Here is a 17,522-nt window from a genome sequence, read left to right as displayed (position 1 = left end):
TATTCAAAAATATGACTTCACCACTGGGTCTTGGTTAATACACACACACACACACACACACACACACACACACACACACACACATTCTACTCTCAGGTGTTATGAAAACAAGGGAACCTTAACGAAACCTTGTATTATGTTTAGGACACATTGTTTAAGAAATTATGGGGACTTCCCTGGTGGCACAGTGGTTAAGAATTAGCCTGCCAATGCAGGGGACACGGGTTCGATTCCTGGTCCGGGAATATCCCACATGCCACGGAGCAACTAAGCCCGTGCACCACAACTACTAAGCCTGAACTCTAGAGCCCGCGAGCCACAACCACTAAAGCCTGCGTGCCTAGAGCCCGTGCTCTGAAACAAGAAAAGCCACTTCGATGAGAAGCCCGCGCACCGCAACGAAGAGTAGCCCCTGCTCACCGCAACCAGAGAAAGCCTCTGTGCAGCAACGAAGACCCAACGCAGCCAAAAATAAATAAATAAATAAAATAAAGTTAAAATGAGGGCTTCCCTGGTGGCGCAGTGGTTGAGAGTCCGCCTGCCAATGCAGGGGACACGGGTTCGTGTCCCGGTCTGGGAAGATCCCACATGCCGCGGAGTGGCTGGGCCCGTGAGCCATGGCCGCTGAGCCTGTGTGTCCGGAGCCTGTGGTCCGCAACGGGAGAGGCCACAACGGTGAGAGGCCCGCGTACCGCAAAAAAAAAAAAAAAAAAAAAAAGTTAAAATGATACTTTGAAAAAAAGAAGTTATGGAGGTGTGATTATATTTAAAAAATATTTCCCTTCATTCAAAAATATTTAGAGTTGAAAATATTTGCAATTAAAGGGGATAGTCTTTAATTGTTGGTAAAATTTTAATTATGTGAAACACCTCATTATCTTTTGTTGGATACTTGAGGTATTGGAACATCTAACCATGCTAATTATTAGTTATATAATTTATGTTGTTTTAAAAACTAGTTTATTTTAGTAGGAAAAAATACCATACATAGCTGGATTGTATGCTTATATAATTTATCTCAGTCATTCATTCTGGAGAATAGCCAAACCATTCTATCTACCTAAAACTAAGGCACAATGACCATGAGAAAATCTACAGGAGTTATAAATATAGTGGTGTCCTTAGGAGGAAATAACCAACATCTACAGTTTCAAACCCATTAAATAATGATGAACATCATAATGACAGACCTTCATTTGTAGTTCTTCTTGTTCTTTCTTACACTTTTGGATTATTTCTTGGTGTTTTTCCTTTTCAATATCGAGTTCCAGTTTAACTTCTTCTTTAAAGAGAAGAGCTTGCTCCTGAAATTCAACTAAATGTTGGGCCCTTTCCTTGGCGAGTTCAGCTTCAATCTAGAAAATAGCATTTAACACACAAATAGAGCCATTTTATCTTAAGATAAGTAAGTTAAGCCTATTTTCAGACTCATATTTTTTCTTCCAGTTTTATTCAGATATAATTGACATACAGTGCTGTATAAGTTTAAGGTGTACAGCGTAAAGATTTGACTTACATATATCCTGAAGTTATTATCACAATAAGTTTACTGAACGTCCATCATCTCATATAGATACAAAATTAAAGAAATAGATTTTTTTTTCTTGTGATGAGAACTCAGGATCTAATCATTTAAAAAATTCTAATCCTAATATTAATTTTTAAATTCTAATGTTTAAAAATAATCTGACTCAGAACTCGGGCCAGAAAAGTTGACCTTAGGTCAAATAGTGTTACATCTTCTAAGACCATCAAAACCTGTAAAATGAGTAGAGAAGTTAGTACAATATATTATAACAGTTTTCAGAAATACTAAAAGCTTATTAATCTTCTGTACATTTATGGTGTAAACTCGGTCCTTGTCAGCAACCCTATAAGGAAAAAAAAAAAAGATTTTGAGGCTCTTACACTAAGTTCTGCTGAAAACTAAGAGTGGATACAAGGTATAAATGTCGATTTTTTTAAATGTTCCTTTCTTGATAGAGATCAGACAGTTTTGGGGTCAAAGATTATCATTTTAATGTGATTGAGGCCAGAAGGCTGATGGAAGGAAAACATAGTCAGTGATGCCTGTATCCAGATTTTGACTCACATAGAATCATGGTGCTGGAAGGGACCTTAGAAATCCCCTAGTTCATTTTCTCAAGCTTCCATGAATTGTGGAAGCATAAACAAAGGCTTTGGATTGAGTTTAAATCCTGGCTCTAAATCCTGGCTCTGCCACTCTAGTTGTGTGATCTTAAATTGTGACTGTAACCTCTCCTGATGTGGTTATAACTAATTCCCTTGGGGGTCGTTATGAGGATTATAAATGAGATGAAACATCTGTGTAAAGCTCTTGCACAAGCAGGAATTCAATAGTCAGTGGAGATTACTTCTACACCCTGACTTCAGTCTCTACCATGGAATTTGCACCAAATCATTGTCTGCTCTGTGCCTCAACACCACCAGAAACCATAATTCACTCCTTCCCCAGCAGGTGTTTCCATTTTCAGACAGCGCTCAGCATTAGGAAGTTTTTCCTTTAGTTGAGCCAACATCTCTCTCCCCATGGTTTTTAACCATTGGTTTTGGCTCTGTCTACCGGAGCGAGAGAACAAATCTATGAGTCCTGGAGTCATTTCGGCCTGGGAGACTATATAGTGGAGTAGAGAAGGGATCCCAGTGACAGGCCGGCTCGAGATTTACATTGTGCCATGATTATAAATTCTAAGAGGGAGTAAATGCCAGATAACTTGGGAGAAAAACTGTCAAACATGACTTACTGTGACTGTGATTCTCAGTCCACTAAGAGGAGGAGAGAGGTCAACCTGAATTTCTCAAGGGGATACTGAAACTAGGGTACCAGGAAACAGAAAGTTTGCTAAGAAAGTTTGCAGGAAGCCATTTAAATTACATAAAATCCACATAGAAGACTAGCTCCAGTGTGGGGTCTGTGGGATTTATTGCACTGGGTATAGGACTGATTATTTGCCTCAAGGCAAAACAGTTATGTTTATACTCAATGCATGGAGTTAAATTTCTGGATTGTTTGGGGGAAACGATACCAATAATCATTTAGGAACATGATAGAACTGTTCAGGTGTGTTGCTAGCAGATTACAAATGACAAGGAGAGCCTCAGGGCCCTCAGGAAAAAGAGCAGATGTTCTTCTGAATTCCAGGTACTTGTGTTCACTTGCCTCCTGGTAGCCATTTAGATACATCACAGGTGTCTCAAAAAAACTGTCTGAACCAGATATCTTGATACAATCCCCTCCCCACCTGTTCCTTCCTCAATGCTCCCCATCTCAGGGCAACGTACCATCACCCATCGAGTTATTCAAGTCAGTAACTGGGGTAATCACCTTTCACACTTCTGTCTCCCTTACCCTCCACACCTAATCCAGCACCAAGTCCTGTTCATTTTGCCTCCAAAAGATGCATCGAATCCACCCATTTCTCTACACCTCTACTTCCACCACCCTAGTTGTGGTCACCACCACCTCCTGAGTGGCCTCCTTACTTCTATTCCTGCCTCTCTCCAACACCTGATACACAGCAGAGTGTTCTTCACAAACTATAAATTGGATTATTTTATTCCTTCTTAGTGGTTTTTCAATGCATTAGTATAAAATCCAAACTCCCATACACGATCTTCTACAGGACCACCATCAGCCCATATGACACCTTTGTGTAAATCAAAAAAGCATGCCTTCCTTACATGAACACAGCCTTGGGCAGGGCACAAGACTTGGTGAGCAGAGCCCAGGTCAGATTCCAGCTCCCTTCTCTCCCTTGGGCTGTGCTATTGGTCACGATGCAACCTGAACACCATGTATGGCAGCCCTGGACTTCTCCACCTGACTTTTACTGCTTTTCCCATTTGATTACTGTGCTCCAGCCACACTGGAATAGATAAGTCAAGAACACATGAAAGGAGGAAATCAAATGCAAGACATTCGGAAAACTTCAAGAGTTAATAGCCCACAAGATACCAGGACACTATAAAAAAAAAAAGAGTAAACAAACACTTTTTGAGAAACTCAAGAAAAATTTGTGCTGAGGTATTAAAATATCAAGTGTTCAAAAAATTTTCCTTGTGTGGTTAACTAGTGGAGCCAAAGAGTTATTTTAGGATAAGAAGACATATTTCAAAATATGGATTCAAATTAAGAGAACAAGGATGTACATAAACTGTGTGGGACAGGACAAACTAAATTAGATGACAGAAGGACTTGAAAAGAACTTTTAAAAACGGAAGTTCTTTAAATTTATTATGGGGAAGAGGCCATTTAGCAAATCAGCAGAGTCCCTTGATGAAGAGGAAACAAAGGAAGCGTTCAGGGAAGGAAAGGGGGTGGCTGACTGGTTGAATGAGAAGAATGTTCTGTTCTACCTGAGTCAGGAAGAAAGGAGATCTTCTTGCCCCTGAACTGTTCCTTGGAATGAACTAGTGTAGGTAAGGGGAAGGGGAAAAAGGAAGGAATAGATGGAGGGTGGGAAAGAAAAACACTGTAGATAAAAAGAAGAGTGATTTACTATTACTGATTTGATTTTTAATTTGCACAACCTGAGAAAGAGAAGCAAAGTGATGAGCTTCAGGTGGGATTTCTAAACATTTAAGGAAGCTGCAGTGGGAAGCCAAAAGCCATCTGAATATGTTGACTCCGTAGCACAGAGAGATGACACTACTGGTTCCTTCATGACCTGAAGAGTCTGAACAAAGTGATGAGCCCACAAACAATGATTTGCTTAAGCTGGTATATTGTCATTGAAAAGATGAATTCATACCAAATTGTCATGTTTATGTTTTTGACATGTTGATAAGAGCTGTTTGTTTAAAATATCTTAGATGGCAGGACTTATGTTTATGCAAAATAAATGAATTAGGTGATGGTGCATACATATATTATGAACTGCTTTATACAATAACTAATAGTAATTTTGAAAATCATGAAAAAATTCTAATCTCTGAAAAACAGCATGAATAATATATGAGTTCAAGAGTTACACAATGTAAAATCAATTATTGTCTGGGTACACATTCCAGATTTTAACTCATCCATATCTTCCTCTAGCTCAAAGTCTGTCTCCTCCCTGAAGGCCTTCTGATGACTCCACAGCATTCTGAGTATGTTGTTTTTTAATTCCTTTTGTATTTGTTGTTGAAATGCATAATTAGAGTTTTATAATATTTGTGTCTAATACTAGTGTGCAAAATGCTATCTTTCCACTAATTATTTCCCAAGTGAGATCTTTGTGGTTGATTTTGATATCATTTTCTAACTGTTCATGGAGCCAAACACCAAATATAATCACTTATTACTTTGATGATCCCTTTAAAACCAAGGGAGTTTCTGATGTCAAAGTAGAAATCAGACCACTTGTTTATATTTGATGTACATATATCACTAAACAAAATATATCTCCTAAAAATAAATTATTATACTATTTTCTAAAAGTTTAAAAACAAATACTGGTTGAAAACTAATACTTCAGATTATTTCTAAATTAACCACTGAATAAGTATATTATAAAAGTAGATGACTATTCAAATACTAGGCTTTGTATTGTAATAAAAAATACGAATGCTAAGGAATCAGACTATGCACTGAAGTCCTGCCAAGAACTGAGTAAACTGAGGGCGGAAGGAGAGAATGTTCACCAAGTAACTTAAACAGGCTAGGTGGTATGGTACAGGGCCCTTTTCATCTACTAACTCATATAATTCTTACAACAACCCAGAAAGAACATACAATAATTATTATTCCCACTGTCTACAGTAAGAAATAGTCTCAGAGAAATTAAGTGCCTTCACAAAGATCTTAGAACTACTATGAGGTGGAGAGGGCTGCACACTCAGGTGTCTCTGGTGGACTCCATAGCTCAGCGTGGTGAGTTTTTCCACGCAGCTGTCTCCCTACACATCTACATGGCACAGTGGTTAAGGGCATGGACTTGGTATTTATTTAGTTTCAAAATATTGGGGGATTTTTTTCCAGATAACTTTCTGTTAATGAATTCTAATTTGATTCCATTGTGGTTAGAGAAAATACTTTGTATGACTTGAATCCTTTTAAATTTATTGAGACATATTTACTCCCAGTATATGATCTACTTTAATAAATGTCCCATGCGCACTTGAGATGAATGTGTATTCTGCTGTTAAATGGAGAATTCTATACATATCAATTAGGTCAAATTTGGTAATAGTGTTTACTGTATCTCTTCAAAATAAATTATTATACTATTTTCCATAGTTTATATCCTTAATGAGTTTTCTGGATATTTTTCTATCAATTATTGAGAGAGGGCTATTGACATCTCTGACTAATTATAGATTTGTCTATTTCTCCTTGCAGTTCTATCATTTCTTGCTTAATTTTTAAGTTCTGTTACTAGGTGAAAAACCATTTAGGATTATTATGTCTTCTTGGTGAACCAATCCCTTTATCATTATGAAATGACCTCCTTTATCTTTGGTAATATTCTGATTTCTTTCTCTGAAATCTATTTTGATTGTAATGTAGCTACTTTAGCTTCTTTTGATTTGTTCTAGCATATCTTTTTTCCATCCATTACTTTTAACCTATTTTTAAAAATATTTCTTTATATAAAAGTACATTTCTTATAGGCAACATACAGTAGAGTCTTGCATTTTTATCCAACATGACAATCTCTGTCTTTTAATGGGGGTATTTAGACTAGGGCTTGGCAAACCGTGGTCCACAGACTAAATTCAGCCATGCCCATTTATTTGCATATCATCTATGGCTGCTTTTAAGCTACAATGGTGGAGTGGAGTGGTTGCAACAGAGGCTGTATGTTCCACAAACCAAAAATATTTTATTTACTAACTGGATCTTTATAGAAAAAGTTTGCTGACCCTGGTTTAGACCATTTATATTTCATTTGATTATTGATATGATTAGCTTTAAATCTATCTTGCTATGCATTTTCTATTTGGCCCATCTCATTTTTTTCCCTCTTTTTCTGTCTTCTTTTGGATTATTTTTTTAGTTCAATTTTATCTCCTTTGCTGGTTTATTAGCTGTAACTCTTTGTTTTTCTATTTTTGTGGTCGGTTTAGAGTTTATAGAATATATTTTTAACTTATTGCAATCTGTCTTCTTGTGATATATCACTTCATATATTATATAAGAATCTAAATATTCTCACCACCACTACCAAAACAACAAAGGTAATTATGTGAAGTGAAGGATATGTTAACTAACCCTATTGTAGTAATTATTTTGTAACATATATATGTGTGTGTCAGATCGTCATGTTGTACATACTAAACTTACAGTGTCACATGTCAATTATATCTCTATAAGGCTGGAGGAAAAAGGGGGCTGTGATGGTTGGTTGATGGATAAAACTAAAATGAAAGGACCCCTTCTTCCCTTCCTTAGATCTCCTGCCATTGTTCCATACTCACCAACCCCAACCAAAAGTCAGAGGGTCCAGGAACTATTACTTTCATCCATTCAATTCAGGCTATGGGGATAGAAAGCAGGGTTTCAAGGGTGTAGAGTGGCCAGAGTGGGGCAAATGAAAGGAATCTGGCTCAACCCATGAGGCAGATGGAGAAATTCTCAGAGAAGGGTAATCTGCCAGGAAGGTACCCCCAGAAGGGTCCACTGTATTTCCCAGATCATTGTCAGTTTGCCTACCCATTGCCCTATCTCTTGGCCCATCTTTTAACTGGAAACTTCAGGAGATATTTGTTATTTTCTTTTTTTTTTTTTTTTTAGGGATTCATTCTTCCCCTATTGTCAGTCAATATGGTTGAATGGGAATCTGTCCTGCAAGGGTGAGCATGTGACTCAGGTCTGAATGAATCAACATGCCCAGTCTTGCCAGGTGTGGTGATTGGTCCAAGAGTAAGCACATGATTCAGTTAGAATCTGACAGCCACAGTGAGTTTTTTGCTAAGAATGCAGAAAAGAGACAGGAGGAGCTACTGTTCCCTTTTTGACATCAGGAGGGACAATTCTGAGTCTGAAAATGAAACCAATCTGGCAGAAAACCAACTTGACAGCCCTGAATCCAGCTGTGCCTGAAGGTAGCCCACCACTGAACTTTGCAGTTACGAGAGCCAATAAATTATATTTTCACTTAAAAGAAGAAAAAAAAGAATTTCACAATAGTATATTTCCATCTTTCCCTTCCCAGCTATTGTGATATTGTTGTCATATATTTTGCTTCTACATTTGATAAATCTCATATTAGATTATTAATATTTTTATTTAAATAGTCCATTATAATTTAAAGAAATTTAAATGATAAAAATATCATATTTATCCACATTGTTACCAATTCTGGTGTTCTACATTCCTTTGTATAGATCCATATTTCCATCTGTTATAATTTTCCTTCTGAATAAAGGACTTCTTTTAACATTTCTTATAGTGTGGGTGTGCTGGTGATACATTTTTTTCCTGTTTTTTTCATTCTGAAAAGATCTTTATTTTCATGTTTGAAAAATATTTTCACTTTGTATAGAATTCTAAGTTGACAGCTCCCACCACTATGCCCTCACCCCTGCCCCACCCGTCTTCTTTCAATACTTTCTGTCTCACTGTCTTCTTGCTTATATTGTTTAGGATAAAATAAAAATCTGCTCTCATCCTTATCTTTGTTCCTCATATATGTCTTTTATTCTCTGATTGCTTTTAAGATTTTCTTTTTATTAATATTTTTGAGCAATTGGATTATAATGCTTGAGGTGTGCTGAGCTTCTTGAATATGCTTGAGGTTTGCTGAGCTTCTTGAATCTGTGGGTTTATAGTTTTCATCAAATTTTGGTTTTCTTAGCTGTTATTTCTTCAAATATTTTTTCTGTCCTCTCTTTCCTGTCCTTTGAGAAGTCCAATTATACATATATTAGGCCACTTGAATTTGTCTCACAGCTCACTGATGCCCTTTTTTTGTTCTGAGTCTCTTTTCTATTTTATTTCATTGCATAGTTTCTATTGCTGTGTCTTAAATTTAACTAATCTCTTCTTCTGGAATGTTTAATCTGCCATTAATCCCATCCAGTATACTTTTCATCTCAGACAATTGCAATTTTCATCTCTATAAATTCAGTTTAGGTCTTTTTTATATCTTCCACATCTCTGTTTAACATGGTCAATTTTTCCTCTCGTTTTTGGACATATGGAATACAGTTATCATAACTGTTTTAATGTCCTTGCCTGCTAATTCTAACATCTGTGCCTTTCTGAGCCAATTTTTATTTGTTGATTTTTCTTCTCATTATGAATCCTATTTTCCTGTTTCCATGCAGGGCAATTTTTGATTGGATGCTAGACATTGTGAATTTTATCTGTTAAATGCTGGATATTTTTGTATTCTTATAAATATTCTTGAACTCTCTTCTGGGATGTAGTTAAGTTTCTTGCAATCAGCTTGATTTTTTTTAATGCCTTCCTTTTAAAATTCTTTGAGCAGGACCAGTTCAGCATTTAGTCTAGGGCTAATTATTCCCTACTACTAATGCAAGACCCCTCTGAGAACTCTACCTAGTGCCCTATGAATTATAGGTTTTCCAGTCTGGCTGGTGAGAACAGGCATTATTATTGGCCTTGTGTAAGCATTTGGTACTCTTATCTCTGATCCTTTCAGATGGTTTCCCTTGCTCTGGGTAGTTTCCCCATTTATATGCCCTGAGCATACATATAATTAATGGGTATTCTTTGTAGACATCCAATATTCTTTCTCTGTGCAACTGTCTCCTGAGAACACTATCCTGTGAATTCTAGACACTTAGATTCCCTGGACTCTTCATAAAGTCTCCTCAATTCAGAGAATCTGCCAAACTCCACCTGGATTCCCACTCCCTGTACCATGGCCTTAAATTTATTTCAAGGCACTAAGTTAGGGCAATAACAGGGGTTATCTTGTTTGCCTCTTATCTCCAGGAATCACTGTCCTTCATTGCCTGATGTCCAGTGTCTTGAAACCATTGTTTCTATCTTTTCTCCAGTGTTTTAGTTGTTTCAGGAAGGAGGGTAAATCTGGTTCCTGTTAGTCCACCTAAACCAAATACAGACATTTTGGACTTTGTATTAGCTCTCATTTTTGAAGGGGGTGGGGGCGTTGTATCAGTTCTCATTTCCTGGCTATATAACCTTGGCAAATTACCTAACTTCTCTGAGCTTTATTTTTTTCCATGTGCAAATGGGAATAATAATGTTAGAATGATTAAAATTATATTGATGAAAAGCATTTAGCACAAGTCTTGGCATATAGTAAACACTCTAATAATAGAGACTGTTTTTATTATGTAGATTAAGGGTTTAAATCAGATGATTTTTGCAGGCTATTCCAGACCTAAAATTTTATGATTTTATTAATTCAATTTTGAAAATTACATGGCATAATTTAAAAAATTAAAGTGTACCCTCAATATTCATTTTAACCATACATTAATTACACATAAATGAAAACTGATATTTTTTAAATGACGACTTTATCTCTGTCAAATTGTATTTTACAAGTTGTCTTTTTTAATTCCATTAACAGTATACTGAGGTACATTAGGAATTATTAGGCCATTTGGCTCTTCCATTTTAAAGAAGAATTTGAGTTTTTTTTGCCTTACCCTTCAATGCTGGAATTATTTCTTGAAGTAAACTTTTTCTCCCTGAGTTTTCACTATCAATCCATTTGCTTAGTCAGGAAGTAAGGTTTTGTGTTTTAACTACTGGTTTCTCAAAATGCTATGTACTGTTTAAAATGAGGTCAATAGTATAATTCTAAGATGTTCCATAATGTGATATCTTAGTAATGATCTAAGAAAATATTTGGTTGGAATTTGTTTATGGCACTATAAAGTGATAGTCAATAGGTGACTATCACTTATTGTAAGCAGTCTGGTTGTGGGAAATTTTTTAATTACAACATTTTAACTGAAAAGTAACAACACTGCATTTGGAACTAATTTAAAATGTTCAGCATGCACATTAATTTGCTTTCTTAACATCAAAGCAGTACTTGAAGTAAACAAAAATTCACGATAATTAGTAGATGCTCAGTTATTTTTAAATGTGCCATCCTTGTTTCATAGCAACTGTTGATTCTATTATGTGCTTTTTACATACTCTAAAATAATTAAGCAAGGGCATAAATTGCTATCTACTTTTTTTGACTGTTAAAAGCATTTAAGTTATGAAGTTTATTCTAATATGTGTATTATACATTTGTAAAGGGAATATTTCATTCCTATGCAAAGGCACAATGACCCAAGAAAGAGATGACAATGTCATATTAGTGATTCTCCTTTCTCCTGAGAGGACTTTCAGGGAACTTTTAATTCATAGTCTCAATAACTAATACAGCCAAGCGTAATTATCATTCATTGGCTTTACTGGTCTGGATCCTGATTTATTGCTAAGCTAAATTATAGATTTATTAACAAAAAGTCATGTCCTCTCAAAAGAATGAAATGTCCATTTATATTAAAGAAAATTACACAGGCCAAAATACATCTATGATATAATTAATTTATTAGAAAGTTATCATGGTTTTAATAAGAACTTAGAGAATCTCACATATGTTTATTGTCATCAACAAATTAACTTAGCATAAAGCAAGAACATATAGTTTCATATGGTCAGATGCTAACACTAACTTGGTTTGCATGCTGTGTTAGCACCTCAGGGATAGGGCACAGTAAGCAGCAGTACTCAAGTGGATCATGAATGCAGAGACTTCTTTTCCAGTGGATTATATTTGAAGGTCATTGGTGGGGTGTGACCAAAGAGATGAGGAACTTCTACATAAGCAAAGGCAGGAAAATTCATTTTGTCAATCTAAGAGGAGCTCAGGAGTTTGAGGGAAAGGAATGATGTGTGAATCTCCTACAGCATTTCACTAATTCCATCAGTGAAATTTCTTTTATTTTTTCAAAGATTTATTTATTTATTTATTTAATTTCTTTTTGGCTGTGTTGGGTCTTAGTTGCGGCATGCAGGATCTTTTTTTTTTCCCCCCTTTTGCGGTACGTGGGCCTCTTACTGCTGTGGCCTCTCCCATTGTGGCTCCGGACGCACAGGCTCAGCAGCCATGGCTCACGGGAGCAGCCGCTCCGCGGCATGTGGGATCTTCCTGGACTGGGGCACAAACCCATGTCCCCTGCATCGGCAGGCAGACTCTCAACCACTGCACCACCAGGGAAGCCCCACGCAGAATGTTTTTTGAGGCATGCGGGATCTTCATTGTGGTGTGCAGACTTCTCTCTAGTTGTGGCATGAAGGTTTTCTCTTCTCTAATTGTGGTGCATAGGCTCCAGAGCGTGTGGGCTCTGTAGTTTGTGGCAAGTGAGTTCTACTTGAGGCATGTGAGCTCAGTAGTTATGGCATGTGGGCTTAGTTGCCCCACAGCATGTGGGATCTTAGTTCCCTGACCAGGGATCGAACCTGCATCCCCCTGCATTGTAAGGTGGATTCTTTACCACTGGACCACCAGGGAAGTACCCATCAGTGAAATTTCTCACTCAAAAGATGGGATGTTTATAATATCTCTTTATACATATTGCCAAGCTGCCCTCCAAAAGGTTGTGTAATTTCCAGTCCCTTAAAGAGTAAGAATGAAAGACTATCTCACTAGACCTTCACCACAAGACAAAGTTGAAGCAGTAAAAAATAATCTCTCCTTGCTTTAATTTGAATTTTTTTGATTGCTAGATAGGTGGATCATCTTTTCATATTTTTAAACATGGATTGGTAAGGGTAGGGGAAGTGAATAAGGATAGACTAACCAACTGACTACACCGAGGCTAAAAAAAAATGGAAGGAATTAAAGAAGTGTGGGCTTTAGAGAAGAAGGAGAAGAAAAAGCCTATGCTGGAGGTTCCGAGTCAAGATGGCAGTGTGGGAAGATGCAGAGTTTGCGTCTCCCCACAACTAGGGTGCCTGCCAGATGCTGGTGGGGGACCCTGATGCCCAGGGAGTTGGGAAGAACCCCCAAGAGCACCAGAAGGATGTGGGGAGACTGAGTGGGGAGAAGTGGAGCCTGGACAGGACCGCTGCCCCTGAGGGGTGACTGAGAGGCAGGAGGCGGAGGGGTTCCCACGCCTGGGGGACCCTCAGGGGCTCAGATCAGAGGGGGAGCGGGCCCAGCATTTCCCCTACCCAATCAGCTGAGGAAGTCTGCCTGGCTCTCAGGCTGGGTCCTACATGCTCAGTGGCCCCTTCCGGGCCAGGTTGGTCCTGGGAGCATAGGAGGGAGGCCAGGAGAGAACAGGAGAGGTGGTCGAGAGGGGCCCCCCTGGACCAGAGGATCAGGAAATGAGCAGAGGACGTTTGCCCTGTTCACTCAGGCACTGGGAGCCTGCTGAGCTCCCAGGCTGGTCCCACGCCTTCCAAAGCCCCCTCCAGGCCACATGGGTCCTGGGGGCATAGGAAGGAGGGTGGGGAGATCAGGAGAGGTAGGTGGGAGGGGACCTCCAGACTGGAGGAGCAGTAGAGGAGCAGAGTGCATTTGCACCACCCACTGGAGCCCAGGAAGCCTGCTGAGCTCCCAGATGGGGCCCCCCACCCTCTGAGACCAGAGGCAGGAGGCATGCCTGGGCCCCTTCTGTTCTGTTGAGCCTAAGCCCCCCCTCCCACAACCCCCCCACCCCCCCACCCCCCCACCCCCCCACCCCCCCACCACCTTTTACAGCCCTTTGGGTCCTAAGCATAGGGCCCACCCACTGCCCAAACTTCACCCCTGCTCAGGCCCCGCCCTCCATAGCCAAGGCCTTTTCCACTTTTTTTTTCCTCCTCCTCTTTTTTACTATTGTGGTTCTGTTTTACCTTCCAGTTGTTGTTTCATCTATAGTTTTATTTTTATTTTTTTCTAACATAACTGTTAGTTTCCTATTCTAATTTTAGTTTTTACTTTGTTATTGTTCTCCTTTTTTTTTTTTTTTTTTTTTGCTGCCCTGCATGGCTTGCGGGATCATGGTTCACGAGCCAGGAGTCAGGCCTGAGCTCCTGTGGTGGGAACCCCGAGTCTGAACTACTGGACTAAAAGAGAACCTCAGACCCCAAGGAATATCCATCAGAGTAAGATCTTCCAGAGGTCCTCATCACAGCACCAAGACCCAGCTTTACCCAACAGCCTAGAAACTGCAGTGTTGGAAGCCACAGGCCAGACAACCAGTAAGACAGAAACACAATCCCATTCACTAAAAAAAAGAAAAAAAAGTGAGACAGCAAAAAAAATATGTCACAGAAGAAGGAGCAAGGTAAAAACCTACAAGATCAAATAAATGAAGAGGAAATAGGCAATCTACCTGAAAAAGAATTCAGAGTAATGATAGTAAAGATGATCCAGAATCTCAGAAATAGAATGGAGGCACAGACTGAGAAAATACAAGAAATATTTAACAAAGATCTAGAAGAACTAAAGAACAAACAAAGAAAGATGAACAACAAAATAACTGAAATGAAAAATACACCAGAAGGAATCAATAACAGACTAACTGAGGCAGAAGAACGAATACTTGTGCTGGGAGACAAAATGGTAGAAACAACTGCCGAGGAGCAGAATAAAGAAAAAAAAGATAAGAATTGAAGACAATCTCAGAGACATCTGGGACAACACTATATGTACCAACATTCAAATTATAGGGGTCCCACAAGAAGAATAGAAAAAAAAAAGGTCTGAGAAAACATAAGAAGAGATTATAGAGCAAAACTTCCCTAACATGGGAAAGGAAAGAGTCACCCAAGTCAGGAAGCATAGAGAGTCCCATACAGGATAAATCCTAGGAGAAACACACCAAGACACATATTAATCAAACTAACAAAAATTAAATTCAAAGAAAAAAAATTAAAAGCAGCAAGGGAAAAGCAAAAAAATAACATACAAAGGAATCCCCATAAGGTTATCAGCTGATTTTTCAGGAGAAACTGCAGGCCACAAAAGAGTGGCAGGATATATTTAAAGTGATGAAAGAGAGAAACCTACAACCATACCCAGCAAAGATCTCATTCAGATTTGATGCAGAAATCAAAAGCTTTACAGACAGGCAAATGCTAAGAGAATTCAGGACCACCAAATCAGCTTTACAACAAAGGCTAAAGAAACTTCTCTAGGCGGGAAACCCAAGAGAAGAAAAAGACCCACAAAAACAAACCCCAAACAATTAAGAAAATGGTAATAGGAACATACATATCGACAATAACTTTGAATGTAAATGGAGTAAATGCCCCAACCAAAAGACACAGACTGGCTGAATGGATACAGAAACAGCACCCATATATATGCTGTCTAAAAGAAACCCACTTCAGACCTAGGGACACATACAGACTGAAAGTGAAGGGATGAAAAAAGATATTCCATGCAAATGGAAATCAAAAGAAAGCTGGAGTAGCAATTCTCGTATCAGATAAAATAGACTTTAAACTAAAGACTGTTACAAGAGAAAAGGAAGGACACTACATAATGATCAAGGGATCAATCCAAGAAGAAGATATAACAATTATAAATATATATGCACCCAACATAGGAGCACCTCAATACATAAGGCAAATGCTAACAACCATAAAAGGAGAAATTGACGGTAACACAATAATAGTAGGGGACGTTAACATCCCACTTACACCAATGGACAGATCATTCAAACAGAAAATAAATAAGGAAACGCAAGCTTTAAATGACACAATAGACCAGATAGATTTAATTGACATCTATAGAACATTCCACCTGAAAGTGGAAGAATACACTTTCTTCTCAAGTGCACACAGAACACTCTCCAGGAAAGATCACATCCTGGGTCACAAATCAAGCTTCAGAAAATTTAACAAAATTGACATTTGTACCAAGCATCTTTTCTGACCACAACATTATGGGATTGGAAATCAATTACAGGAAAAAAACTGTAAAAACCACAAATACATGGAGGCTAAACAGTGAGCTACTAAATAACTAAGAAATCACTGGAGAAATCAAAGAAGAAATTAAAAAATACATAGAAACAAATGACAACAAAAACACAACAACCCAAAACCTATGGACCCAGCAAAAGCAGTTCTAAGAGGGAAGTTTATAGAAATTCAATCTCACCTCAAGGCGCAAGAAAAATCTCAAATAAACAATCTAACCCTACACCAAAAGCAACTAGAGAAAGAAGAACAAACAAAATCCAAAGTCAGTAGAAGGAAAGAAATCATAAAGAACAGAGTAGAAATAAATGAAATAGAAATGAAGAAAACAATAGCAAAGATCAATAAAACTAAAAGCTGGCTCCTTGAGAAGATAAACAAAACTGAGAGAGCCTTAGCCAGACTCATCAAGAAAAAAAGGGAGAGGATACAAATCAATAAAATTAGAAATGAAAAAGGAGAAATGACAACTGAGATCATAGAAATACAAAGGATCGTAAGAGACTACTACAAACAACTATGTGCCAATAAAATGGACAACCTTGAAGAAATGGACAAATTCTTGGAAAGGTACAATTTTCCAAGACCGGACCAGGAAGAATTAGAAAATATAAAGAGACCTATCTCAAGTAATGAAATTGAAACTGTAATTAAAAATCTTCCAACAAACAGAAGTCCAGGACCAGACGGCTTCATAGGTGAATTCTATCAAACATTTAGAGAAGAGCTAACACCCATCCTTCTCAAACTCTTCCAAAAATTTGCAGAGGAAGGAACACTCCCAAACTCATTCTATGAGGCCACCATCCCCTGATACCAAAAGCACACAAAGATATCACACAAAAAAGAAAATTATAGACCAATATCACTGATGAACATAGGTGCAAAAATCCTGAACAAAACACTAGCAAACAGAATCCAACAACATATTAAAAGGATCATACACCATGATCAAGTGGGATTTATCCCAGGGATGCAAGGCTTCTTCAATATACGCAAATCAATCAATGTGATACACCATATTAACAAATTTAGGAATAAAAAAACATATGATCATCTCAATAGATGGAGAAAAAGCTTTTGACAAAATTCAACACTGATTCATGATAAAAACTCTCCAGAAAATGGGCATAGAGAGAAGCTACCTCAACATAATAGAGGCCATGTTATGACAAACCCACAGCAAATGTCATTCTCAATGGTGAAAAACTGAAAGCATTTCCACTAAGATCAGGAACAAGACAAGGATGTGCACTCTTGCCACTGTTATTCAACATAGTTTTGGAAGTCCTAGCTATGGCAATCAGAGAAGAAAAAGAAATAAAAGGAATCCAAATTGGAAAAGAAGAAGTAAAACTGTCACTATTTGCAGATGATATGATACAATACATAGAGAATCCTAAAGATGTCACTGGAAAGCTACTAGAACTAATCAATGAATTTGGTAAGGTTGCAGGATACAAAATTAATGCACAGAAATCTGTGGCGCTCCTATACACTAACAAGGAAAAATCAGAAAGAGAAATTAAGGAAACAATCCCATTTACCACTGCAACAAAAAGAACAAATTACCTAGGAATAAACCTACCTAAGGAGGCAAAAGACTTGTAATCAGAAAACTATAAAACACTGATGAAAGAAATCAAAGATGACATAAACA

General features: G+C 37.9%; 1 protein-coding gene across 1 annotated transcript in view; it reads right to left on the bottom strand.

The window, feature by feature from the left end:
* Positions 1–17,522, bottom strand: part of LEKR1 (leucine, glutamate and lysine rich 1) — a 269,112-nt gene that overhangs the window by 19,334 nt on the left and 232,256 nt on the right. The window contains exon 12 of the mRNA XM_081235005.1: positions 1,191–1,355. Coding sequence (XP_081091131.1) covers positions 1,191–1,355 — 165 coding nt within the window. The remainder of the gene's footprint in view (positions 1–1,190; positions 1,356–17,522) is intronic.

This window comes from Mesoplodon bidens, assembly GCF_964165515.1.
Source record: "Mesoplodon bidens genome assembly, chromosome: 5".
Classification (NCBI taxonomy): Eukaryota; Metazoa; Chordata; class Mammalia; order Artiodactyla; family Ziphiidae; genus Mesoplodon; species Mesoplodon bidens.
This window is presented reverse-complemented; position numbering and strand designations above follow the sequence as displayed.